The 27,376-nt window shown below is 24.8% G+C and overlaps 2 protein-coding genes across 6 annotated transcripts in view; one reads left to right on the top strand and one right to left on the bottom strand.

The window, feature by feature from the left end:
* Positions 1-420: 420 nt before the first annotated feature.
* Positions 421-27,376, bottom strand: part of LOC129965795 (procollagen-lysine,2-oxoglutarate 5-dioxygenase 1-like) — a 45,153-nt gene continuing 18,197 nt past the window's right edge. For both annotated transcript variants that reach the window (XM_056079985.1, XM_056079986.1), the window contains 10 exons: positions 27,082-27,203; positions 25,990-26,091; positions 25,748-25,873; positions 9,945-10,083; positions 9,630-9,743; positions 9,469-9,537; positions 9,086-9,190; positions 6,670-6,816; positions 3,128-3,256; positions 421-2,276 (listed from right to left, as the gene is read on the bottom strand). In XM_056079985.1, coding sequence (XP_055935960.1) covers positions 2,121-2,276; positions 3,128-3,256; positions 6,670-6,816; positions 9,086-9,190; positions 9,469-9,537; positions 9,630-9,743; positions 9,945-10,083; positions 25,748-25,873; positions 25,990-26,091; positions 27,082-27,203 — 1,209 coding nt within the window. In that variant the 3' untranslated portion in view covers positions 421-2,120. The remainder of the gene's footprint in view (positions 2,277-3,127; positions 3,257-6,669; positions 6,817-9,085; positions 9,191-9,468; positions 9,538-9,629; positions 9,744-9,944; positions 10,084-25,747; positions 25,874-25,989; positions 26,092-27,081; positions 27,204-27,376) is intronic.
* LOC129965796 (immunoglobulin domain-containing protein oig-4-like) lies at positions 14,485-21,385 on the top strand. Of its 4 annotated transcripts, none has more exons than XM_056079988.1 (4): positions 14,485-14,678; positions 15,719-15,925; positions 17,996-18,145; positions 20,162-21,385. In XM_056079988.1, exons 2-4 carry the CDS (start codon positions 15,752-15,754, stop codon positions 20,315-20,317), a joined length of 480 nt encoding a protein of 159 aa, XP_055935963.1. In that variant the 5' UTR covers positions 14,485-14,678; positions 15,719-15,751; the 3' UTR covers positions 20,318-21,385. The 4 variants fall into 4 exon arrangements, with proteins under 4 accessions (XP_055935963.1, XP_055935964.1, XP_055935965.1 ...); XM_056079989.1 differs by having other exon boundaries at positions 15,705-15,925; XM_056079990.1 differs by having other exon boundaries at positions 15,693-15,925.

The raw sequence follows: 27,376 nt of genomic DNA, 5'->3' as shown, positions 1-27,376 counted from the left end.
TTGTTTAAAACAATGAATTTTTTAAAAATTTGTTATGCTGATAAATGAATAAACCAACAAAGGTGACTTTTCTGAATTGAAATGAACCATTTACTTTGATATTAGCTAATTAAAATTCAAGTGTCATATATCATACCATAATACTTTGATTCATTTAAAATTTCAGATAAAAAACTTCGAAAAAAGATTTATGTTACTGTCATAATATAAAAAAAGAACTGTATGCCAAGCAAAAATTAATTATTTCATAAAATATTAATATAATAACTTTCAAAAGATTAAAAATATCTTTCATTCATTTTTAATAGATTTAACAAATTAAATAAACATTGCATAATAAAGAAGAACAATTTTTTTTATGTAGACAGGCAGATAGCCTTGAAATAAAGGAATAAATATGAATATAATGAAAAAGAAAGCTGCCTTTCATAAAACTTTATTATCATTTCATTGGATAATATCAAACATATACAATCTAGCTTTCTCTCACTAGCTTTTCAAAGGGTGAAAAAGTAACCCTTTATTTAATAAAGTATTTAAAAAAATGCTGTAACATATATAAGAAAATAGAAAACATTATCAAAACAACATTTCAATATTATGACAGAATCAAAATCTAGGAAACAATAGAAATAAAGCTGCACACAGATTTCAGTCAAACACAGAAACAAAAAAAAATAAAACTTATAAAGTAATAATATAATAAAATAACATTATTTATATCATTATTTTTTTAATCAACAACATAGTTTCCATCACTTTGAAATTCACAAAAATGATTTGTGATGTATTCATGATACATTGGATTTTTCAAATATTATTTTGTTTTACTTACATCCTAAAATGCAAGTAATATTTTTAAATGTAAATTTATTACCAATAAAATTTCTATAACTTAGCATTTTCAATTTTGTACCAAAACAGAATAGTAAATATATACACTTTATATGATTAATTTCTAAATTGTATTTCAAATACAAAAATATCACAATTCAAATTGTAAAATTTTTAGCTACATAAAAAAAGTAATCAAAAGAAAGTACACTATGATTTCAAAATTATAATTTATCCACAAATTAATTTTTTTTTAACATGTAATGTTTTTATTTTTGGCATTCACATAAAAAGCTTAAACAGATAACTAGCACCACTGCTTGCTTTTTATAATGAACCATGCATTTAAAGAACTTTCAATCAATACTTCCAACTAAAGAAGTTCCAACAATATTTTCCAACTTAATATGTATCAATACTAATACATATTTAGTTGGAAAATTCGTTTTCAGAAATTAAAATTATTTGTATTAGATAGTTTTTTTAAATTTTAAATAATAAATATAAAATGCATTAAAAAGGCCATCTGAATTACTCATTATCTAATAAAAGAAAAAGAAAAAAAGGTAGGAATTTATGGAAGACAAATTTAAAATTTGTGCAATTATTCATTATCAAAAGAGTCTCAGTTCACAGTCACAAGTTTATATTAGAGAACATATAGTAAATTGTGTTTTACAGATTATTGCACTTTATTACATCTTTTTTAAGTGAATAATCTCACATTTTTCTTTTAAAATCAATAAGTAGATGTAGTTCATAAAAATTTTATACACACTTACAGAATTTCTATGAATAACAATGAAAATAATAGTCCTAAAAGCTCTATCAACAGAATAAAATAAGAAGAATAAGAATTTTATTAAAGAAGTTTTTAAAATAAGAAATAAGACGGAACACATTAAGTACATCAAAGCTGTAAAAGGTAAATGCACCTTGACACATTTACATTTTAAGTCGTAAAAATACACATAATTGTAAAATCCAAGGCACATTCGTCAAATTCTAAGTATAAAACCAATTCACAACACATAGGACATAACCCTGGGGTTTGCAATAACATCACATAAGCTTTAAATACAAAGTATTAACTACAATCTTCAATGAATATCAATTTCAGCAAAATGCAAACTTCTTATTATGAATTCTATTTTGATAATGATAGCAAATTTCTTATGGCATAGACAGAGCTGAATCTGTAGAATCATCAAGAAGTAGCAATATCATGTAAAAGTGAAAATGAGGAAATGATTAGTGAACCTCAGGGTTAGCAGTCTTTTGGCATTTTATGGATCGACAAATGATATCATGATGTACCGAGTTCCATTCGTCACTGGAAGACCCTCGTGGTAGTGAGTCAAGCGACCAGGATGCATGAGGGACCAGCCCAGACGCAAATCAGTCACGCTGCAGTTGTAACGGATGAAACGGCATCCACCGCCCTAAACAATGGAAAAATATGTGTTAGTAAATAATAAATTTATCTAATTTCTCCCAGAAAAAAAGTGGGAGAAGTTGCTTTCTTATTTTAACTCAAATCTTTATTTTTTTTTTTACCTAAATTTTAAAATCAAAGTAAATTATTTAAAACAATAATTTCAAGAATAGAATTATCCCTATGAAGTTTCAAATTATTATTATTATTACAAAAGGAGAAAATTAAGTTATCTATCAAATAAGACAGTTTTAATGAACCAAGTTGTAATGTTTTCATTTTTCACACTACATCAATAATTTTAACAAACATTACTCTGAATTTAACATATATAAACAAATGTGAAAATAAGTTAGTAAGTTACTAAAGAATGACGTAATGTAATATAGATGTTAAATGATTCAATAGATTTTTTCTTTTTATTTCATCCACAAATGCAGAAATACACCCAAAAATAAAACATAATCAAAGTTTTGTGACAGTTAATTAGTTATTTTTTATTAATTGAAATTATATTGCCATGCATAGGTACAATTATTTTATCTTTAACGTTGACTTCCTATTAAATGAACATAACATTTTACAGATATTTTTAATCATTAATTTATTTGCTTACTCACATCATTTCATATCATTCTTTAAAAAAATCATGAAAATCATTAGCTTTTAGCAGTTTTAAAAAATTATTTGGCACAACTATTTTACTCCTTTTAATTAAAAAAAAAGTTTCAGATAATAAGGAGGATTAAAGGATATTATAAAATTTTATATTGAAATGTAGTTTATACTCAAATTATTAAATATGAAAATCTAGCAATATCGGTAAATATGTTATTAATATATTATATTTCAGCTTACCTCATAATCAATTCCTGGCCTGTTGAGAGCAATATTTATAGTGTAAGTAGAAGAATCATGATGAGGTCGTAAAGATGGCTGTTCATCTGGACGATATCTCACAACAAAGTTCATTAATGCTTTGGGTGGCTAAAGGGAATAAAATTTCTTTATGTACTTTGGATTCTACATTTCTTAAAAGTAACAATATACTTAATTTTAATACAAGTTTTCAAAATAAATTTTTTTTTTTATTAATTCTCCAAGATTGCCTAAGAAATTGTTCCATTAATAATAGGGTGGAGCAGAAAACAAAAAAATGTTTATTGAATGAAAAATTATTAACAAGAATAACTTTTTAAAAAATATTTAAACTACAAACTGAATCTAGCAAAAAAAAATTAAGTATGCATTTTAAAATGGAATGGTACAATACTCTAGTACCAAAGAAATTCAAGTAATAACTCTAGCATTCAGATGGGAAAAAAAAAAGTAAATACAAGAATATTATTTAATAGTAAAATTCACGATGGCATCCAATAACCACTACTTCTACAAATAAGAGCTAAACCATGAGTCATATTTTGTTAAAAAATATGAATAACAATAAAATTTAATAAAACTAATACAAAACCAATCTAAAATGCAATGAAAAAGAATTCATTTACATTGCAAAATCGAATCTAGCAATAAAATACAATCATTAAATGTATTTCGTACGAGAAATTCCTATTGACTGAATCAAACAGCAAAACAAAAAGATTTTTTTAAAAAGAACAATAATCAAACCAATAATAGAGCAAGTAAATTAATATAATTTGCATAGAAAATTTTGTAAGAAAGGTTCTTTTCTCAGTAAAATATAATGAAAAAGAATTTTTTAAATCTCAATCAGATTCTGTAAAATATCAAAAGTGCCGACCCTTTTTATTTTTTTATCATTACTATGCAATAATATTTAAGAAAAAGTTTTTTTTAATTCTTAGCCATAAGAGTGAAAGTTATCTATAGTACCAAGAAAGAACAATCCTTTGCAGTCTGATATAACATAAACATGTCAAACTTGTTGAGATATAACAAAGCCAACTTTATCCAACACCTATTTCAATTATAGTAAGTCTCACGTAAACAAAGTAATAAAAAAGATCAGTTTCAATTTCTGCTTTTCAAGATATTCAGTTCCATTTGAAGAAAACAGGCCTTCCCAATCTTAATCAAAAGTGTAATATATGATATAAGCATACTAATTAAGAACTAATACAACACTACTATAAGTTTTTAATATGACAGTATAGATTAAAATTATAAGTATAATTAAAATGCTCATTCAACATTTAATTTATATTCATGGTCATTTAGGCAAAACTGCTTATATGATGAAACATCATCTCTGGTGTTCAATACAATACTGAAAGAAATAATGAAATTGCAGACCCAGAAGGGCACAGGCTAAGCAAGGGAGAAAGAATGCAGACTAATGATGACTTAAACTAAAAGTAATAATTCATGTGGGCACAAAACCATGACCAAATCAGACACCATAAGAGACCTGAAATCCCTGAAGAAATCCATCACAGCCATCACCATCCAATCTTTTGTCTACTTACATCCTCATATTTGATAGTGTATACTGTTCGAGATAACTCAGCTGCATATTCTTTGATAAATGTGATCCATTTTGATCCCAGCTCAATTTGATCGTGATGTACCTATACAACGTTCTCAGAGGTATAACATTTTAAATTACAAAAATGATACATGTTTAAAAAGAAAAATTATAATATCCTACTGAATAAGGTTCTTTTCTGTCTGAAGGTTCTAATATTTAACTCACTTGGTCCATGGTTTCCAAAAGGCAAGAAAACAATAAGAATCAAACATTGTATGAAAGAAAATTCAAAATATTAAAATATGTCATTAAAAAGAAGTAAACTGTTGTGATCAACAAGTCATCAAATGGTCCATATCAGATCTTATTTCAGAAATCAAAAATAAAAATAATCCAAAATTGTTCACCCATTTTCTTTTCCAGGAATTAAATAATATAATAAAATGGAATGGCAAGAGATAAATTTAAAAAATCCTTCAAAATCTACAAAAAGGAAGAATCTATGCAACAAAGAGGTTATTTAGAACAAATAAAGGTGCACAAATTATAATTCCTAGTTAAGTAAACTTCAGTTGACTTCCTATATTAATTTAGCCTTATAGTTTTCTAATCTAGACTGAAAATTATTCCAATAAATGAGAGATACTTTTTCATTGGATAACTTAATAATAGGTCACATTATTTATTTTTATACATAATTTCAAATTGATAATATTTGGGCAAATCAAGGTAAAATAATGTTATTTTTCAAATCATATTAGGTTGCCAAAATTATGAATGCTGCAATTATTGCAAACAAAAGATGTATTTAAAACCATTTTATTCACTCAATATAAAAAAGATTCACATTTAATTTTTCCAAAAATTACCTAAAAGGTAACCCCCCTCCCTTCTCCCTACATACAAAAAAAAAAGATTCTTCTTCTTATTATTATTATTAGGAATGTTTCCTAATAAAAAAAATAAAATGGAATCAGCTCATAGCAATATTAGCAATTTAGAGAAAGATACATAGTAAAAATTTTGATAATAATTTAGATGAATTTTAATTAATAAAGTAGGATATGCATTCCAAATAAAGAAAATGAAAAAGATCATTATGAAGAAACTAAAATTCCTTTCTGAAGAGTCTTAAAATATTATAAATGTTAAGAAAAACAGATATAGATATAGTTTTAGAAATAGGAACAGAATAGTTATAGAAATATAGTTTTAGTTTTAGATTAAACAAATGAAAAATGTATTCAATCCAAGAAAACATTTTATATCTATATTTGTCAAAATCGAGAATTTGGGAAGGAAATTTTTAAAATAGTATATTTTATAAATAGATTTCAAAACTCTATTATATAATATTGACCATATATCTCATTTAAATAAAATTTATAATCGTGTTAGCTTGCAGTTAGCAAAAAGCACTTGTTAGCTTTTTATTTAGCAAAGACAGTTTTTCCTTTGCAATGAAATAAAATTTCACAACTACAAATATAGTCAATTAAAATAAAATTTAATTTACAATAATTTTTTATCTTTTGTTAGTAGCATCAGAACCTATACACACACACACACACACACACACACACACACACACACACACACACACACACACACAAACTGCGGCTTATATACAAAGCAGCTGTAATAATAATCAAATTTAAACAAAGGAAATTTACACTTTTTTAAAATAACATGTTGTTTAACACTTAAAATTAATCATATTATAAATCTACCTCTCATTATATATACACTTTAATTACAGTAAAAAAAATAAACAAACTGTTGTTTTATAAAATAAGACATATACATTGCTTAGTTTCATTATGCAGGTATACATGATATAAAATTATAAAATAATATTAGCTATTCATTAATATTTCACCAAGCAAAATCATTGAATTAAAAACTGCAAACAAACTGGATTTATATGAAGCAATAAAGAAAAAGTTATGCTTACATCATGAGTATAACCAATGAAGATTTTTTCCTGCACTGGTCTTATATATTCTCGTAAGAAATATAGCCATTGTTGTTCAAATCCAATTTGATTCATATGAATATCCCTGGTGGGTACATTTTCATAACCACCAGCTAGACGAGGATCCTGTAAAATCAAACAAGAAAATTAAAAGAAAAAACATTCATTTAAAAAATTGAAAGAAAATTTAAAACTACATTAAGCCACACATTGTACCTCCCCCCCCCCTTCCTTTCTAAAATCATTTATAAAACCAAGCCTTAACAAAATTGAAACTCTGATAGATACTGATTTGATTATGCTAAATTTATTTATTAATTTTCAAAAAAAAAAAAAAACTAGATGAGGAATATTAAGAACTTATTACATAATTCTAAATGAGAATAATAATGAAAATAATAAGACTAGAACAACATTTGAATCAAAAGTGAATATTTTATGTTTCCATATCAACATCGTTAAGATAAACATTTGAACCTCCATGAATTTAAATCAAGAAAAACTTGATTCAACAGTAATTCCTTGATGGAATAAAGATATGAAGGAGTAATCATCAATCACCAATTTTAAATTATGTATTTATGAGTAGCACATATGTAATAGTAGCACTAATAATAATATCAGTCAAGATTATTTATTTATGCAGGACACTAAAAAAAATGCCAAAATCTTCTCAATAGAAAATTGACAAATTTAAAAATTTATTCACTTCAAAACTCATTGTGCTGTTTTTCAAAGTGGAAAATTTAAATTCATGCAAGTAATAATTTTAATTCTGTTTAAACAATATAATAATATTTATATCTTCAAAAAAATGGCTGAGATGAAAAATTCCAAAATTTTACCTAGCAACTCATTGCAGTCCTAAGACAAGGAATTGGCAACCTACAGCTCTTTTAATGCATGATTAAGGCTCACTTTAAGTTAGTAAATTATAAAAAATATAACCAACAATATTAAATTTAAGGAAAAGGAAATATTAATCACAATTTTAAATTGAAATTGCAAGTGCACCTTATTAACTTTGCTTAATCTAAACCTTCCAATCCAATTAAATAAACAGTAAAATCACAAATTAATCTTATAAATTAAAACAGTTTAAAAGACAAAAATCTACTTTTTCTCTGCATAAACCAGAAAGTTGTATTCATTGAAAAAATATAGAGTTCAGAAAAAAAGAAACAAGCATGTTGCTTCTATTAAAACCAATCGAAATCAATTTTACAAATTTGAATTTTGCAACCTTTACTGCTCTGAACCAAGCAATTCTTCAACTAGAATTAGAAGAATTGCTTGGATTCAAGTAAATATAGAATTTAAGTTTGTAAATCTTAAAAGTAAATTTAAAAATATGAATAAAAAAATTAATATTTTGCTGCACAACATAAATTATCTAAAACAATAAATCTTAATAAACAAGAACAAGTGATTTTTGTTATTTGGAATAGTTTACCAAATTCTAACTGAATTGAACTAAAAAACTGAAAATTTGAACTTTTTATGATTTTTTTTTACATATAAAAAATGATAATTTTATTAAAAATCCATTAAAAAATTAGCTGAACAATGTGAATCTGCCGTCTTTTGTGAAAATGAAAATAACACAATCTCATAAATTTTTATTTGTTTTGCCCCCAAGAAACTGAGCAGCTCCTTAGAAACTACTGCAAATTAATGTTCTTTATAAAAATAGTTTATCATAAGTAAAGTTAAATGTGTTTTGAAATATTTAAAATTTCAGCATTTTATTCAATGAAAAAATAATAATTTATAAGTAAGAATGGTTAAATCATCTATTTTTTTAGTCTAATGATTACTTTTTATACTTATAAATAAAAAAATTATAACAACTATTATAACACTGATTCTAAATTTAAAAAAAAAAAAAAAAAAACATTCTTTTATTACAGCATCTTTAAGCAAAATAAAAAATAAACACCTTTTTTAACAAACAAAAAAAAAATTATGTTCGATTTTCAAAAAGGTATAATTTTATTATTTAGTTACTTACTTGCTACTTCTAAAGTATTGTCTAGCTAAATACAATTTTAAAAATGGTTGTTTACAAACAGAATGTTGCCAACCTCTGTTCAAGGTTAACAATGGTCTAAAAAATGATGGGCAAAAGGAATAAAATAAAGTATTTTCTAATACTTTGGTAGATTAAAATTATCTGGTAAAAATCAATAAAGAATAATACCAATAATGATGAAAAATAATTGATAATTTTTTCTTTAAAAAATAGTATGGGGGATACAATTAAATCTATACAATTAAACATGTGCTCAATGATAAATATGTAAGGATTTATATATTAAAATATTAATGAAAAATAATTGATAAATTGCAAAGAAGTTAGTATTAAGATGAACTCTCTACAATTCTGAATAATTACCTGATTTGACCCATCAGACCACTGACCAAAATTTTCCATTTCTTCAATTAAATGCTTACAAAATGTTGGTGTGACAACTGGAAACCAATAAACATCTGGACATGGCTGGAAATAAATGTATTAATTTTTAAAAAGGATTATAATAAACATTCAAATAATACAATATTTTTATGCTGAAATATTTATGCTAATTATATTTATATAACAGGTATATATCGAATATACAATAGATAAAACTGATTATAGGAAACTTGTCTTTTGACAAATATAAAAAAATTCTTTTGAATTATTTTAATATAACAAAAATTATATTAATATAACAATTTTAATATAACTTTTGAATTATTTTATTATAAATGTTATATAAAGTTGAGAATACATACCATATCTACTTGATAATCAGGTTGTAAAACTTTTGAATGGTTTTCATGTATATAACGATATTCCCAATCCTAGAAAACACAGTGTAAAGCAATAAACGATAGTTCAATAAAAGTACATTCAAATGATATTTTTTAACCATATAAATAATTTAACTACTTACAACTTGATTTGTATATATTTCATAAAAATCATTATGAACATGACTTGTATCAAATGAATCACTATTAATAAGATGTCCAAATTCGTGAAGGTTAGAAACATACATGAATATGCCCTAAAACAAAAATAGAAATATTAAATATATGAAATTTCTTTATCAATCCAATTTACAAGACTGTGAAAATATCATTGTTATAAGCATTAAATGAAAAATAAATTATTAAAATGAATAAAAAATGATTTTCTTTTTAAAATGCAAAAATACATTGAATTACTTCTTTTTAATGTAATGTTTAAAAAAAATAACACAGCTTACTTTGTCTCTTAAATTTTTGCAGAATGCCATGTCAGGATCCAGTAATCCATGAATGTATGTTGGGTAATTTTCAGGATCTTTTAGTAAAGATCCATGGATCAAATATGCATGATTAATATAGGGGACATTCCAAACACCTCTGCAAAAAAAATATTTCAATTAAAAATTATTTTTAAACATATTACAGAACAAAAGTATAAACAATGTAATTTTTTTAGGATCAAATGCAAAATATTTTTTTAAAAAAATGGCATTCTATTAGAATGCAATATAAAAAGAAATGTGAAAGTATTCTAAAATAAAATTATTAGTAACTTTTTTTTTTTTGTAGAAGAGTAGAAGCTTTTGATATATTTATTCCATGAGTTTAAAGATATATATTTAAAATATATTTAAGGTAGTGAAAAGGTAATCTTTAACTCTTTATTCTGAAACTACTTTTTTGAAATGCAAAGCTAATAAGAGTATATATACAGTAGACTCCCGATTATCCGCGCATACCGCACTAAGGCACTAAGTTTTTTTTTTTTTTTTTTTTTTTTGCTTCTAAGCAAAGAGAAAATGCTTTCAAAGCAAGAAGCAAAAACAAATGACCGATTTCTTTAAAAAGGTGTAGTTTTACAGTTATGCTTTTGTACAGTATACATTACAGTATTCAGTACATGTGTAATAATTTTTCTGTGTATCCTTGACGCCTCTCGTAAGTACAAAACACTTTTCTGTTTTCATTAACAAAATGCATTTTAGGTTAGTTTTGAGTGATATACTAAAATATTAAGCATTAGTTAAACATTTCCTGCTGTCTATTTTACGTTTTATTGTAGATAAAACGATTTTTCCAAAGTTGGAATGACTGTTTTCTCTTTTGCTATACACATTTTTAGCTTTTTTCGGATTATCCGCGATTTTTGTTATCCGCGGCGGCCGTGCCACCCAATTCCGCGGATAATCGGGAGTGTACTGTATATTTTTTTTTAATATGAAGAACTTTCTAGAATTGTATCACCAATCACACAGACTGTAAAACTGAAAACACTAAATATTGAATGTTAATTGGAATTGAAATTTCCTCCTGAAAAAAGGAATAAGAACTTAAAATTAAACCATGATCGATTAAATATCACACTACATACAAAAAAAGTTTGGTTTCAATAGTACTTATGTACGTATTTTAATGTTATGTTATGTATTTTTAAAAATCTACTCACTATACATAAAAAAAATCAACGGAAATCTGTAAAATATTATTGGCAAGTTTTATGAAACTTAAATAGACTTTTATTAAGATTGCAAGTGTATATTTAGTTTGCTTCATATACACTTGCGGATAACAGAATTAACTATCCAAAGTTGTTGTAATCCAGCAGTAATGCAATATTGGTGATATTAAAAAAGAAAGAAAGAAAGAAATTTGTTAAGTTAGTGCCAAACTTAAAAGCTAACGAAGTGCGAAGACACCGATCTCAGCCTATTGCAAGAACTTACAATATTAATACTTAACAAAAATAAGATGACAAGAGATAAAAATATAGAAATTTGAATAAAAATATAGATACAGACAGATATAAGAATTTGAGTAAAAAATATTTCTAAATTCCAAAGCTTCTGACAAAAGAAAAAGAAGTTTTTAAATGCATATTAATTACTTATTTTTAGATTATCGATGAAGAAGAAAAGAATGGCATTCAATTCTTTAAAATAAGTAAATAATTTCCAACTTTAATCTTAATGTTTTAGTAATCTAATTCCACAATTATTTCAATGTTCTTAAAAAATTCCCTAACAGAAAGTTAATATAATCAATATCCTAATTTATAGAAAGCTTTTATATAAATTAAGCTTTTCCTTATTCCCATATTAGATATGTTCTCCAAAGAACTTTTTTTCAGTACAATAAAATGAATATTATAATTAATGGATAAACTTTCCATTATCCATGGTTGTTTATTCAGAAACACTGTTAAAAAAAGAGAAATTTTCTGGTACATAAAAACAAATTAAAACGATCATTTTTCTTTTCTTTTTGTAAAATACTTGCTTTAAATACAGTAAGATATCAGCAAACGGGTAAATACATAAATGTATTGTTTTGATTGCATGTAAAAGCCCCCTACTATGAAATGAAAATTATTCAAAGGATAACTCATACTAATTTGTGTGTGTGTGTGTGTGTGTGTGTGTGTGTGTGTGTGTGTGTGTGTGTGTGTGTGTGTGTGTGTGTGTGTGTGTGTGTGTGTGTGTGTGTGTGTGTGTGTGTGTGTGTGTGTGTGTGTGTGTTTCAGCTATTTTACGGATTATATGCTATTGCCATGCCACCCAACCACGCGGAACCATCAATTTACTGCAATCTGTACTTTCAAAAAAGGAAAGAAAAAAAAGCCAATTTCTTTTGATATATTCTCTTACAACTAAAGTGCGGCAAAACGGTGAATTAAAAGAATTTAGATCAATAAAATGATTTTTAAAAGAGCCTTATTATTATCATCGCATAATTCTTTAATGCATTTGACATCGAAATATATATTTTTACCATCATATTTATCTAACATCGACTAAAAATATAGCTTTTTTTTATTTGTTTTTTTCATCTTTAAATTTTGCGAGCAATAAATTAGCTTACTTAAACCATGGCATTTTGAGCATCGTTGTACATTTTGACTTACTTGCTCTTTTTGCCTCCTAAATAGAATTGGTTCGAACACGTGTAATTACACAACCAGTGACGAGCGCGAATATATTATTTAAATCTATTGCCCAGTTTGGATGAGGGAAAAGAATATGACATCGCAGTTTAAGATAGGATGGACTCATGTGTGTACGTGCATGTGCGACCACTCTTCCTTCTCATTCTTTCTGCATTCCAGCCACCTGCAACACCACCATCATTAATGCTGACACTTACTGGTTGGGGATTGTTTCGTCAGAATCGTTTGATGTCTGACGAGTCTATTTATGTTAAGAGAGGGACTTGAACCAAAGATTGCCAGTCTGATTGCGTTTCGTTCTTTCGTAACCAGAAATTAAAAATATTTCAAAAAAGAGAAGAAATAACAAACTCCGTCTACTTCCAACACAATCGAATTAATTACATTCCTATGATTTTGTCATGACTTTCTTCCTGTTTAACACTTTACTACCTCTCAGAAAATGCACTCGTCTGACATCAAAGGTCAGTCGCTAACTCCTCAGAGTCGCTAATCTCAAAAATTATTTCAAATTTATTCTCAAAAATTATTTATCGGATGAAATAAAAAATTGTTCCGCACAGTTTCGTCGATTCCGTTAACTCAAATATAATCTTTGTTTATTAATTTCCAATTTTTGATCCACTCTATTCAAATCACAAAACAGTTGCATACAGTTTGTCAATATGTTGTGATCCGAATTTGTGTGTTGTCACAATATTGCGATATGAATGTTCTCAATAAATGATATGGACTTTTTATATAAAAAAAATAACTAATAAATGTTTATCAACCCATTGTCAACATTCCAGAGAAAGGAGATTTCATTTTGTCATTCAAAAGGAAATAAGAATTTACATTTCTTACGCATAGTTTTTATTAATAAAGGGGGGGGGGGGGAATGGTGACTGAAAACTGTATAATTCAATAAAAAAACGAGCTTTGGATTTCAAAGTTTAATTTTCTTATCTCAAGAGATTACAATCTCTAATTTAAAGAGAAATCAGTACATGACTTTTTTCCCCCTTTATTTTACAAAAAAAAAAAAAAAAAAAAAAAAAAAAAACTTTTTTTGAAAAAATTACGTGAAAATTTAAAGAGAAATCAGAACATAACTCACCCACCCACCTTTCTTCTTTTACCATTTTACAGAAGAAAAAAAAATATCACACTTTTTTGAAAACTTTAAGTGAAACAATAAGCGTGAAAAACCGACCTCAAAATATCAAACGGAAATTAATCATCTTAAAAATAATAAATTCCAAATAAAATATTAATAATAATAAAAAGGTTAAAATTCTTATCCCAAAAGCTTTACGAAATTGTACCTGCAATTTTATTATAACTTTTTAATAAAAAAAAATACTACAGAATCATTTAATAAACATTAATTTTCATTCCTTCATTCCACTTTTTTTAATATATAATAAAACAATTCTGCAACTTAAATGGACTTGAATCCCAAATCATGTCTCAGTTATTCCTTATTAGATATGACAGACGAAAAAAAAAAAAAAAAAACTCGGCACTGCAGCGTAAGATTTAACATTCTAGATCTTCCATATATCATCTCAAAAGTGGGTCATGCTATTATAACTTTTGCGGGACTAAAGTCTCGCTATAAATGACAAAACCCTTACAGAAACTAGACGATTGGACCATTTTTCCTATTCTTCCTCAATCCAAATCTCTACTTTTCAAGATACCATTCCTTATTTTGAATGGCAATTTATGCGCGATTCGGGTAATGGTTCAGCCCACTCCTAAATCCCTATCTCCCCGGGGCCGAAGTGGATTTCGACTGAATCAGACAACGGGAAAAGTTTCGAGGCTCCGTGAAATCAATAGTTTGCTCCTTCGGAAAAGCATCCACAATAGCTACCGCGGCTGCTGCGGCTCACAAAGTAAATTAATCTCTCTGGCACAGAGAAGACTGGAAGATCAATAGAAACCACGGACGAGGAAAAAGCTTCATCATCTCCACATATTCGGCAGCGTTGTTTTTCAATCCAGCCACGTCCTGTATTAATTGGTCGCGTCCTCCAATTAGGTAAGTAATCCGTAAATAGAATTTACGTCAGATGAGAAGTGGTAATGAGAAGTCTTCTCCAATTACTTGCAGCACTTAAAGTGACGATTAGACGCAATTTCATGGGTGAGGGATCATTTTTTATCACTCCTGTTTTGAGAGACGAAATTAATCTTAAGTTGGTAAATAAAGAAGCGAGGAAGAAAATGACAACGATAATGAAAGTTAATGTCAATTTAGAATCGCCACCAAACAATCCGAAATTTATCATGAAGATAATTACACGTTTAATAGTATTTCTTGGAGAATATGAAACGTTCCGAGATTTCCATGACAGTTTGGAAATTTCTTTGACAAAAGTGAATTAATTATTAGTTCATGCACTCAAAGAAAGCATTAGATTATTCAGCAAATTGAAATTAACGCGCAAACAGAATGAAAATATAAGTTAGAAAAAAAAATTAAGATTACTTTTACATTTTAAATTATTAAATGTTTCTAAGATATACAAGCAAAAGCTTTTGTTCTGAATTCCAAAGAAACAAATTCATTCGGATAGTATGGTTTTATCTCTATTCTTGTATTCTGTAACTAGATAAATGTATGTTTTTACCAGTAATATATATAAAATCTTTAGCATAAATGCATCAGTATTCCTCCCCCCTTAATAGATTCTGATGGAATAATACACAGTTTAAAAAATTAAATACATTTTTTTGCTCAAATGAAATGTTTTTTAAACAATAAGAGCAAACTTATTTTTAGAAGTCAAATATATTTCATTCAAACTAATCTTTTATTTTGCATGTCATTATTGATAACTATCTTTAATTACCACTTCAAAAAATGAACTTATAATTTATGTTCTTAAATGGCGATTTGTTACAGATAATTCAATATATTTTCAAAAACTGTTTTTCCGAATTACATCTCCAAAATATCCCTTACCTACACAAACCCAAAAACAATTCAAACAGGAATAAACTTTGTGAAGAACTGATTTGCATTATTTTAGTTATAAAGGCATTTCTTTAGTTTCTTTTTAAGATCTCGTCTAACAGGTACTGATACGAAGAAGACATCTATGTTCCACAATGCATTTGCGGACACTGATTACTGTTTTCTGCATCCTGATACTTCTGGCTAATTTATCAGAGAGCGCTAGGAAAGGTGGTGGAAGAAGAAGAGGGAAGCATAGAAAAATGGGTTCCCAAAGACTGATATTTTACACAAACCCGAGAAGAAAAGAGTATTACGATAATGAAAACGTAAGTCATTCAACGCATAACTCTTAAATCAATATATTTATCAAAAACGATTTTAACATTCAAATTTCTTTTTAACTAACAAATACAACTATCAGTTTGATGTGAAAATAAAAAGGGTCAAAACCGATTATAAAAAAAAATCTTTATAATACTTCTGTTCTAAATTCTAAAAGTCTGTTTTTAACTCAATATTGTATAAGCGTTTTTTTAAATTGAAAAATATGATAAGAAACGATGGAAATAATTATAAAAATGCAATTTGGGATTTCTTTTTAATTAATTAGCAAAAAATATTTATTATTCAAATAGATTACCTAAATAAAAAGAAAAATCCTTTTTTAAGTAAAAAAATTCACGCAAAATTTTATTATTGGTTACAAACATTATTTACTAACTGAAAACAAAAACGGTGAAATACAAATAAGAATTATTGCATAATTTAATGATAATTTTGAAAGCATTTTTTTCAATAAGTTTGTTATTTGGAATTGAAATCCCAACTTAAAACACGGATGATTAAAGAATTAAAAGAAAATTATGAAATCTCAAAGAATTTTTTTAAAAACTATAAGCTTGGACAGTAATATAACAGTTTTACAGAACACACACATACACATACACATGGAAAAAAAAAAAAAAAAAAAAAAACGCCGCCAATTTAATATGAAAAATAAAATTTTAAAACAAATACATTATTATAAAACCTTTTAAAAAATGTTTTCTAAACTGTAAAATAATAACACTGAAAATGACATCACATGTGAAAAATTATTTTCCACCGAAAATTAAATATCTACATAGTTGCTGCAAAATTACGTTGATTCTCGCATAATTTTAAATAAAAAAATAAAAACTTGAATATATCAAACGGTAATACATTTTTATATCTTAGCTACCTTTGGCGACCTACTGATTTGCCGGGATAAGTACATATGAAAAATTTTATTTAAAATTTTTAAGTGTTACTTCGTCTTAATGATTCTCCAGCGAGATATTTTTAAACTTTAAATTTTAACAGACATTAACTCATACTTTTTTTAGAAACCTTACACCCATTATATTCACTGTGCTATGTACCAGCCTAATTCTCGCTAACTATCATCCTATTTGAGTTTTAATCTTTTCCTGAAATAATTAAACTTCAATTAACACAATGGCTAGCTCATAAAAAAATCTAAGGGGAAAGAATGAAATCGTTCAACAACAGGATTTTTTTATAAAATAACAACTTTTTTCCCCCTACATTTGCGGCCTCAACGGCATAAGAGTGAAAATTAGGCAAAAGTATTAGCTAACATTATCTGGGATTATAATCTAGGATTGAAGAATCTGAAAGAATTGTTCAATTCTAGAATTAGAAAAAAAAAAAAAAAAAGTATTTTATGTAACCTACAATTCAAAATTTCTGCTCTAAGTTTACATTATCAATTTTCAACTCATTAAACATTTAATCAATATTAAAATGATAGTAAATTTGAAAGTCTAAGAAAATGTAGGATCATACTAAGATTATAATTAAACTTCTTGCAACTTTTCTTCCAATAATGCAAATAGACAGATTGTGCTCACATAAACTGAAACTATATTTTTAAAAAATAATAAATAAAATAAAGGTACGATATTTTTTCATGAATACTAATTAAACAAATAAAAGGTATACTTGTCATAATGCATAAAAAGTGCTATTATTTAAAATTCATTCTTGAAAAAGGAAAAAAATAGGCATTAAAATATTACAGCAAGATTAATGCATAAAAGTAGAATGCTTCTTTTAATTATAACTTTAATACAAAATATTTTATAATTATAAAAATAAATTCTACAACAAAAGAAAAATGGAATGAAAAATTTTCTCATCTATAGAAAATGTGATAAGAATATAATTTTGGAAAAGTTAGTTGTATCAAAAAAATATATCTTAGTCTATTTTAATCCATTTATAAGATAATTCAGATTCAAAAGGAAATATTTTAAGGAAAAATAGGAAGGTAATATATGTTGAGTATTTGATTCAAAAAATCAAAAGGCAGATCTGAAATTCCAAAATGCCTCTTTCTTTTCATTACACAGGGAGCTAAAATCATCAAAGCATCACATTTTGATTATGAATTTTTACTTGGACACAAGATATCCTTTATTTGTGCAGCAAAAGGAGATCCTCGTCCTCGTGTCACATGGTTTAAAGATGGAATCGAATTACATGCCCACCCATATTTGCAGGTAATTTTTCATTGTGACTGTATAACAAAACAATAATAACAGAATAGAACAACAGCAACAAAATTTTTTGAAACACTACGAAAAAATTAAAAATTCAGCCAATGTGTAAAATTATACTAAAATTCATTGTTACACTAAAAATAATTAAGCGATTTTATGAAATTATATTAAAATTCATTGTTACTATTAAAGTAGAATACAGCGAAATTATATGTTTAAGAATCAATTATTATCAATCTAAGTTAATAAAAGAGAAGTTTTAAAACAATTATTTTATTTTATTATGATATTATTAAATGGAATTATCTAAAAGATTAAAATTGAAATACACTAATCTATAAATAATTTAATCAAATTGTAGAAAACATTTTTAGCACATAATTCTATAAAATTTTATAATCTATTTAATAATAGGGGAAAAAAAATATGCAATCATACCACTAATGTAACACAGATTTTCATACAATATATTGCTTAAAATTTAACCATTTCATTTTGGTTTCATTTTATACACTTGCTTCATGTTTGTAAAGATAAAATTTTATAATTGATTCTGTGATCATTTCCTGGAGAACAAAATATTTAAAATTTTGTTCACTTATATACTTCCAAGAACAATACACTGTTTTAAAATTTTCAGAACTTAATTATCAACTACTCAATGAATTAATTTTTTCCCAAATAAATTATGTCAACTGACAGTCAGTTTGAGAAAAAAATAATTCAATAATGAATTATTTCATTTATTTATTTATTAAATTATTTATACCATTATTGCTTGTTCATTATTATAAATATTTTTCTACAATATTTATTATAATGAATTATAAATTAAATATTTAAAGATAGAAAATAGTAAAAAAAAATCTTAAAAAATCCTACTATTTTATATAATAATCTCATAATTAGCATACTAATAAAAATATGAAGGTTTTTTTTATTGTTTCAATCAATTTTTTTTCTGCTATCAAATTAGATAACATCTTTGTGTTGAGAATATATAGTCCAAATGTCTTAATAATAAAAATCTATAATTATTTATAATTTTCATATAATTTTTGAATTTAATTATAACATCACTGAATTATTTAATTTTAATGACTTTTAATTATTTAATTTTAATTGGTAAGTATTAAAAAGTGATAATTTGATACACACGACACACAATTACAACAACTAAGATGTTAAGAGCCTAAACATTGTTTCACGATATCAAATAGCCCAATTGTAAATTATATTTGCCACATTACATCAAAATAAATTCCACAGTTAATTTCTAGAACAATTAAGCAGCAAATAAAAATTGTTAAAAAAACTAGCAATTGCTATAAAACAATATAAAACTGGTAACCAGCATACCTTATTGAGATTATCTACAACAAAATTTGATAAGGGACTATTTCGAATAATTCAAAAATAATTCTACTTAAAAGTTAACAAACAGAACACTTAAAAACCTTAAACAATTTAAATAATTACTACATTCCACAAGATATCACATATGTAATCCAGTATACCTTTTCAATACATTTAATTTCCATATTATCCAGTAACTGAAAAATATTATATTATATATATCTTTCAAATTTAGAATTATTTCCTTTCTGCTATCCAATTCTAATAGTTAATGTTAAGGTATATTGTATACATATATAAAGTATTAACAATTGTTTAAATAAATATGAAGTCTGTATGCCTGCTCTAAAGTTAAAGATGAGTTTTGTTAATACTAGTTGCCACATTGGTAAAACAAGAAAATATTAACATTAGGGATATGCAAAGCTTGTAGGATTCAGGGTAAAATATATCTATTACAATTTTGAATCAACACAACTTAATTATTTGAGATTTAACAAGTTTACAAATTTATACATAATCTTTATATTAAAACTTATTTAACTATTAACTATTCTTTAAACTATTTTTAATAAAAAGGTTATAATAAAATTTATATTATATTCCTTTTTTTTTTCATTCATTTTTGATATTCATTTGTTTGTTTTCATTTTATTATAGATAACTGAATGGCATAAAGGTCATGATTATATTAAAAGCAAACTGGAAATAACTCCTGCACGCCAAATGGATTCTGGGACTTATGATTGTGAAGCAAATAATAAATATGCAATTGATAGACGTAGTTTCAAAGCTGATTTTGGAACACTAAGTTAAATTAAATTGTTTGCTTATATACACATAAAGCACAATTATCATAAATATATTTTAAGACATTTCACATGTCATAGTTATGATTTACACTTTTTTTTCAGAATTAATGAGCATGTATACATGAGCACAATACTTTCAATCAATTCAATAATTTAGAAATGCAACAAACTGAAAAATAATATGATTCAATTGCTACTGAAAACGCTTTCAGCATTTTATATAATTTTTTTTTAAATTTGCAATTGCTAATTTCTAAAAAATTAAGACACATGTGATAGTGATTTCAAATGAAATATCTGCAGAAAGCCTGTAATGTTGAAATGTAATTATCCGCATATGTAAATGTCTGCTGCTTACAGACTGCCATAAAATATTCAATAGGTCAAATGAAAGAAAAAAAAGAGAGAAAAAGAAAAAAAAAAAAAAGAAAAGAACAATCCATTGTTTATAGCATTTCAGTAGCAATTATGAAAAAATTTTAACATTTTTGATGTTTTATAGAAATGTATGGATTATGACACTTAACAGGTTTGTGAAGATTTCCATTCTACTCCTTTGCATGAAAATGTAATCATGCAGTGTGATACATAGGCAGTATGACCTATATTAGGTTCTGATAATTTCTAAATATTTGGCTTGATTTTGGATAATTGCATACATTTTATTTTTAAAAAATTTAATCACCTAAAATCAAATTTTCTACATGTTGGTAAAATTAAATAAAAAAAAAGGTTTTTTTAAATTATGAGAAAGAAATTTCAAAATTACAGAAAGAACTAATAGTAGCAAACAGAAATTACATTTAATGATTCAGAAGTCTATGGAAAGGTGCTATTTACATAATCAATAGAATATTCATATAGTATGTGATAAATAAGTTAAATGACATATCTTTAACATTAAATTAATAAAATGAATGTGTGTTGTCATGATTTCCATATAAATATTTAGTTTTTCAACACAGAGAAATGTTAAAAAGCACCAATTGTTTATTCAGTATTTGTCCTACAAAATGAAACAAAATTTGATGTTGATGAATGTTCACAGGATTTGTGATTGTCAATGTTTGTATTTCTTGCATATAGTAATTATAATAAATTGTTATTAGATGTAAATAATGGATTGATTTTAGTATATTTAGACAATAGAAATCACACATAAAATTAAAATTTAATAAAAAACAGAATTTTCTAATTACTTTAAGTAATATAAACATTTATTTTGAAACAAAACTCGATACAGAAATATTAACACTCTATTCAAATAATAATAAGATTATCTCACTAACCGTTATCTGAAGAAAATGATCCAAGGAAAAACAGATGAAATTATATTCATGAAACTCCGAACAGAATTAAGGTTTTAAAATATTATTAAGAAAATAGACACAATATTATTACGAAAAGAATGTGATTGTTATGTGAGAAAAAATTGTTAAAACTTTTAAAGCAATATTAAAAGAAAAAATACTGTTTGTACATTAGATTGAAATTTCTTGAAAATTGTCTTTCAGTCTGCAATTAATTTTGAAAGATACCAACTGCTGAAATAATTTAGATTGTTTCAGAAATAATTTTTAATTTCATAATACTTATTTTTTGGATTATATATATATATATATAAATAAATTTTACAATTTATAAAAATCTATTTTAAAGAAATTTAGCTGTTATAAAATATAAATATTACATATTTGGTTTCACTCACTTTTATATATAACTAAAAAAGCAATCATTTCTAAAAAAAGTAGACAAATTTATGTTGAAACAGAATTTTCTGTCACTACTAACAAAAACAAGATTTAAAAATTGCAAAAAAAAAAGTGAAGTATTTCAGAAAAGTTATTCAGTATGCAGTTTAAGATAGTAAAGTATTGAGAAATGCAAATTAAAATCTTCGAAAAAAAGAATTTTTGGCAATTTGAGACAGTTATTTTTGGTGTAACACAACACATATACACTAGCTAAAATGATAACAAAAATTTTAAAAGAATTGGGTGGCAAAAATATTGCAATTTGAAAGATGAGCCATACATAAGCTATTTAAAAATAATTCACACTATTATACGTTATTGAAATTCTTTATATTAAAGAGCTAAAGTTGAACAAATAATTATAAAGAGTAAATCTTTTTATTTAACAGCAATTTTTAACCTTATCTTATACAGAAAAAAAAATTAGTTCAATTGTCATTATTCACTTCATATTATTTTCCAACTAAAGATTCTTTGAGAGGAAATTTATATATCACTGAATAGGATTATTCTAAAAAGTAAATGATAAATATCTTTTCAATCTAGTATGTATTGAATAACTCAATCACTTGAAATGGTATTTAAACCACTATATAGAATATTCAAATTAACATGAATGCTTATCTACAAATTAAATTTATCCTGTAACAAACAAAACAAAACAAAAAAGAGATGAGAAATGAAATAAACAAAACAAAAAAATTAAGATAATTTCTATCTGGCAAGTTTTTTTCCCCTAAAAAATTCAATCTAATTAAATATATATAAAAAAAAGAGAATCAGGAAAAAGCAATTCAAATTTAGAATTTGTGGTAAAAAAATGAATAGCTCTAAAATACTTATTTCAAAAGGGTAAAAATTTGAGAAACAAGACATATTACATAATTCATTAAACACAAAATTTTTTCAATTAATTCAGATACCCCAGACACTATTTATCATAATAGATTTTAAAGCAGCAATAGTTTCAATACAAAGTATGGAATTAATTACATAACCTTTATAAGTGATTTTCAAATCCTTAAGAATTTTTTTTTTTTACATTTGTTTGACATTTGAATTTTGAAAAATATTTAAATTTTGTATCAGTTGATGTTAAATGCTGTAAACTGAAAACATTGGTGTGATAGCAGAATTAAAATTAAAAAGAATTAAAAAAAAAAAAGGTTTAAAAAATTGTAAAACAGAAATATTGAAATTTGAAAACCTTTCCATCACTCAAACTTGCTATCTTACATATGTTATACAATTTTAAGCCTAATATAAATATGTAGAACCATAACTATATAATTTTTATAAATAAAAACAAAGACATTTTTTTTTTTTACTTGTTGTCAAAGAGGACTAATGAACATTTTAAAAATTCAATAAAATACTTAAATCTTAACCAAAAATTTAATATTACAAAGAAATTAATAAGTAAAATGATGATTACTTTACTTAGTATTGAATGAAGATTATCATTTCTTAAACTTTACAATATTTATAATTTAAATAAGAATTTTTTTTTCACCTACACTATCATTTAAAAAAAAATTGTACCTTTAAAAAGATATTTTGATGAGTTACTGCAAAATACTAATTGCATAACATTAAAAATTAATTAATTAATAATTAACAATCTATAATTATAACTTTTAAGATGTTCATGACATATGAATGCACTAGTTTGATTTTTTTGAGATCAATTGATTTCATCAAATGTAGTTAAAATTGGATAATTTAATGATTAAAATGCACAGAAGACCTGAAGAAGCAAGAGTTTGGGTTGAATGACGATATTGCAATATACTGATGCTCGATAATGAACAAATAAACAAACAAAAAACTAAATACCTAAATAGTATAATCTAACATTTACATTTTATTCTCATTGATTTAAAATTCTATTAACTCTTTCATAAATGTGCATAATAAATATCCCACTCTATATAAATAAACTTAACCCATATTATTTTCCTTTTTGAAATATTAGGACATTATTATAATACTAATAATAAGTGATAATCACAAGAATTAGAAATTTCTTAAGAGCTTAGAAGTAAATTATATTTCTTTCCCTAGAGCATAGGCAAATGATGAGTTATATCTACCAGTATGTACTTTTTAATAAAATTTTTAAAATGCAAATTTTTATCAATAATTATTAATTGTTTGTTGTATTAGTAAAATGTATCATTAAAACAATGATGGTTAGCACATTAGAATAAAGTAGATATTACATGGTTAATTAAAAAATATACAGTCAACATATTATTTTTATGACAAAAGTTATTTTCATTGTTATACATTTTTTTTTCAATGCAAGATGTTTTCACTGAACTACAGAATCTCTTAAATACAGTGAAATTTTCAACATCTTTAAATTGTTTTCATCAAAATTAACATTTTTTTAATACTAAAATTTATGAAAAATGTTAAAATATTTATGCAAAATAATACAAAAAAATTATGAAAAACAATGGGATTGCATTTTTTAAGAAAATGTATTAAAATTCACATGATGAATAACTGTAATTTTAGATACCGAATTATATTGCAACTTCTATTTTATAATTTGATTTTAAACTAATCTCATGCTTAATTCAGCAAGATGGGAGATTGAATATGAGTTTATTCAATATCACAACTTTAATAATAATAAAGCCATATTACTTTGCATAATTTCTTAATATAGTAACACATATTAAAATATCTAAATGTAAAAAAATTAAAAAAAAAAAAAACTAAGAAAATCAAAAATATAGGTTTATAACTATTGCTGTTAAAACATGCTTAAAATTAATGAATTGATCCATGGCAAATTATCATTAATATAACTGACATAAAGATTAATTTTATATGCATTTGGATGAGGATTTTATTGTCCCTCCCCCACTTTTATAAGTGAAGATATTCATTATATGAGTAAAGCATATCATTCTTAAGATAATTTTTGCAGATGCATTATAGGACATAATGCTATACTTGTTTAATTTTCATAAGACTGCTCTATATCAAATTTAATAAAAATAATTTTCAAGAGGAAATTAATGTCAATATGAATCAGAATATCAAATGTTACACCATTCAATTAAATACTCTCCAGCTCAAGAAACAATATTTATTCATATGAATATAATGATTTCTATACTGCAGGATAAAATGGATTAAAAACAGAAACATCAATCCTAATAATTTTTAAATATGTTTTTATTTTAAAATTTTTAGTAAGAAATTTACAAAACATATGCTTAATATAAGAGTGAATACATAATTTAATATTTTAAACCATTTAATAAACTAAAAAGAATTTCATAATTACTAATTGTTACATTCAATTTCATTAAAAATATAAAATCAGAGATATACAAAAAAAAAATTGTTCATAACAGAATTTTTAACTTTACTTTTTCACCCTTTTCTATTTTTTCCTAAGAATTACATTATTTTAGAATTTTTTCTCAAAACTAAGTAAACTAGCCCCATGATATATATATATATATATATATATATATATATATATATATATATATATATATATATATATATATATATATATATATATATATATATATATATATATATATATAAATGGCATTTGAAATTAATAAATCTTCAAATCTTCACTTAAAAAATATGAAATTTGATTTACCATGTAATAAAATATATTTTTAAAATTATATAATTGAATCACTCACTTTCTTTTTCTTTTCACTATATCCACATAATCAACTGATCGAGCATAAAAACCATCTGCAGAAAGAGCACCCCAGAAATTGGACCATAATCTGTTAGGTCTTACTAATAAAGGAGCAAGAACTCGTCTGAAATAAGAAAATGTCCATATTACTTAATAGTAAAATTCATTCTTTTATAAAATATTAAGCATGGCTCAAATTAGAACTTAAACATAAAACATAAAATAAAGAATTTAACTCACCTGTTTTGTTCAATTAAAAGACGCAAAGCATCAGGATTGGTCAACATAGCATGAGAATCGAGAGCGAAATAATAATCACAGTTAACTTTTGTACATTCTTCCCTGAAATGGAATAAAAAAATTTTGAGTGAAAAAGAAAAAAAAGTACAACATATTATATAAAACTAAAATTCCTTATATTATATGAAAAAAAAAAACCATAAATGCATTTCATTAATATACTTTTAATAATATGATTTCAAATGTATTCACATTTACTGTATCTGCTGAAAAATCAGTCTAAGTGAAATACAACACAATACATTACATACTTTCAATTCTGTTACCATATCATCTGCCTCAATGCATTAACTTTTCCGCATCAAAATATACTATAAAATAAGTACATGTATATTTTTATTGTGTAACATATAATAATTCTATTATATCATTTATCATATATATTAATTTAATAATATAATCATTTTAAATTAATATTTTCTTTAATTAAACAGAACTAAAGATTCAACTTATTTAATAATGCTGCTTTATTATACTTAATGATTTTTTACTACTTTTTTAGTGCTTACAATGCTTTCTGAAAAAAATACCTAGAATTAATCCATTAGAATTGATGGGGGGGATCGATGCAATCTTTTAATCATAAATAAAAAATGCAGCTGCCTAAACTCAATATGGTAACAGCAAATAAATATTGTAATAGCTGAAATAATAAAAACTAACATTTGTAAATAAAGCATATCAGCATATCTTTTTCCAAAAATTATGCAGCAATTCAATTTGTAGTTTTTTTACAGAACAATTCGCAAGTTTAATAACAAATTTAAATATAAGCAATAACTTTCAGTATGTCTCAATCTTATCTTTAATGTTTTCAAAATTTAAATTTCTAATGAGTTTCTACATTATACATATTATGTCAAGTGTTAAAAATATTTCTTTTGGTTATGAAATTTTTAACAAATTGTTTATTAATGTTTTTGTTCATTATTCATTATTGTTTTTTAAACAAATGATGAATTGATGTAAACAAATTGATAAAAAGGCTAAGAAATTAAAACTGCAATTCAATTAAGAATGCATAATACTTACAAACCAAGATTCCTAGCATGCCATTCTTTATATCCTTGTTCTATTTTTAGGTATGTCACACTGTTATATTTATGCTGATGAGTTGATAAAAAGTTGTCAACATCATCTTTATGATATTCGGCCTAAAAAGAATGGGAAATAAAAAGGTAAATTCAGCAAATACCCTTAGGAATACTGATTAAAGTAATGAACAAGTTTCTGATAATTTTTACAATAAAGAATAAAGGAGTTACACATATATATGTAATTAAAATGCAAATCAAATGTACAGTCTCATAAAACAGTTAAAAGGGAA

The sequence above is a fragment of the Argiope bruennichi genome, chromosome 4 (genome assembly GCF_947563725.1).
Source record: "Argiope bruennichi chromosome 4, qqArgBrue1.1, whole genome shotgun sequence".
NCBI lineage: Eukaryota > Metazoa > Arthropoda > Arachnida > Araneae > Araneidae > Argiope > Argiope bruennichi.
This window is presented reverse-complemented; position numbering and strand designations above follow the sequence as displayed.

Coding starts and splice junctions, on each gene's coding strand:
- LOC129965796 (XM_056079988.1), top strand. CDS start 15,752: ATGCATTTGCGGACACTGATTACTGTTTTCTGCATCCTGATACTTCTG. Junction 15,926..17,995: donor AGTATTACGATAATGAAAAC/GTAAGTCATTCA, acceptor TTCATTACACAG/GGAGCTAAAATCATCAAAGC. Junction 18,146..20,161: donor ATGCCCACCCATATTTGCAG/GTAATTTTTCAT, acceptor ATTTTATTATAG/ATAACTGAATGGCATAAAGG.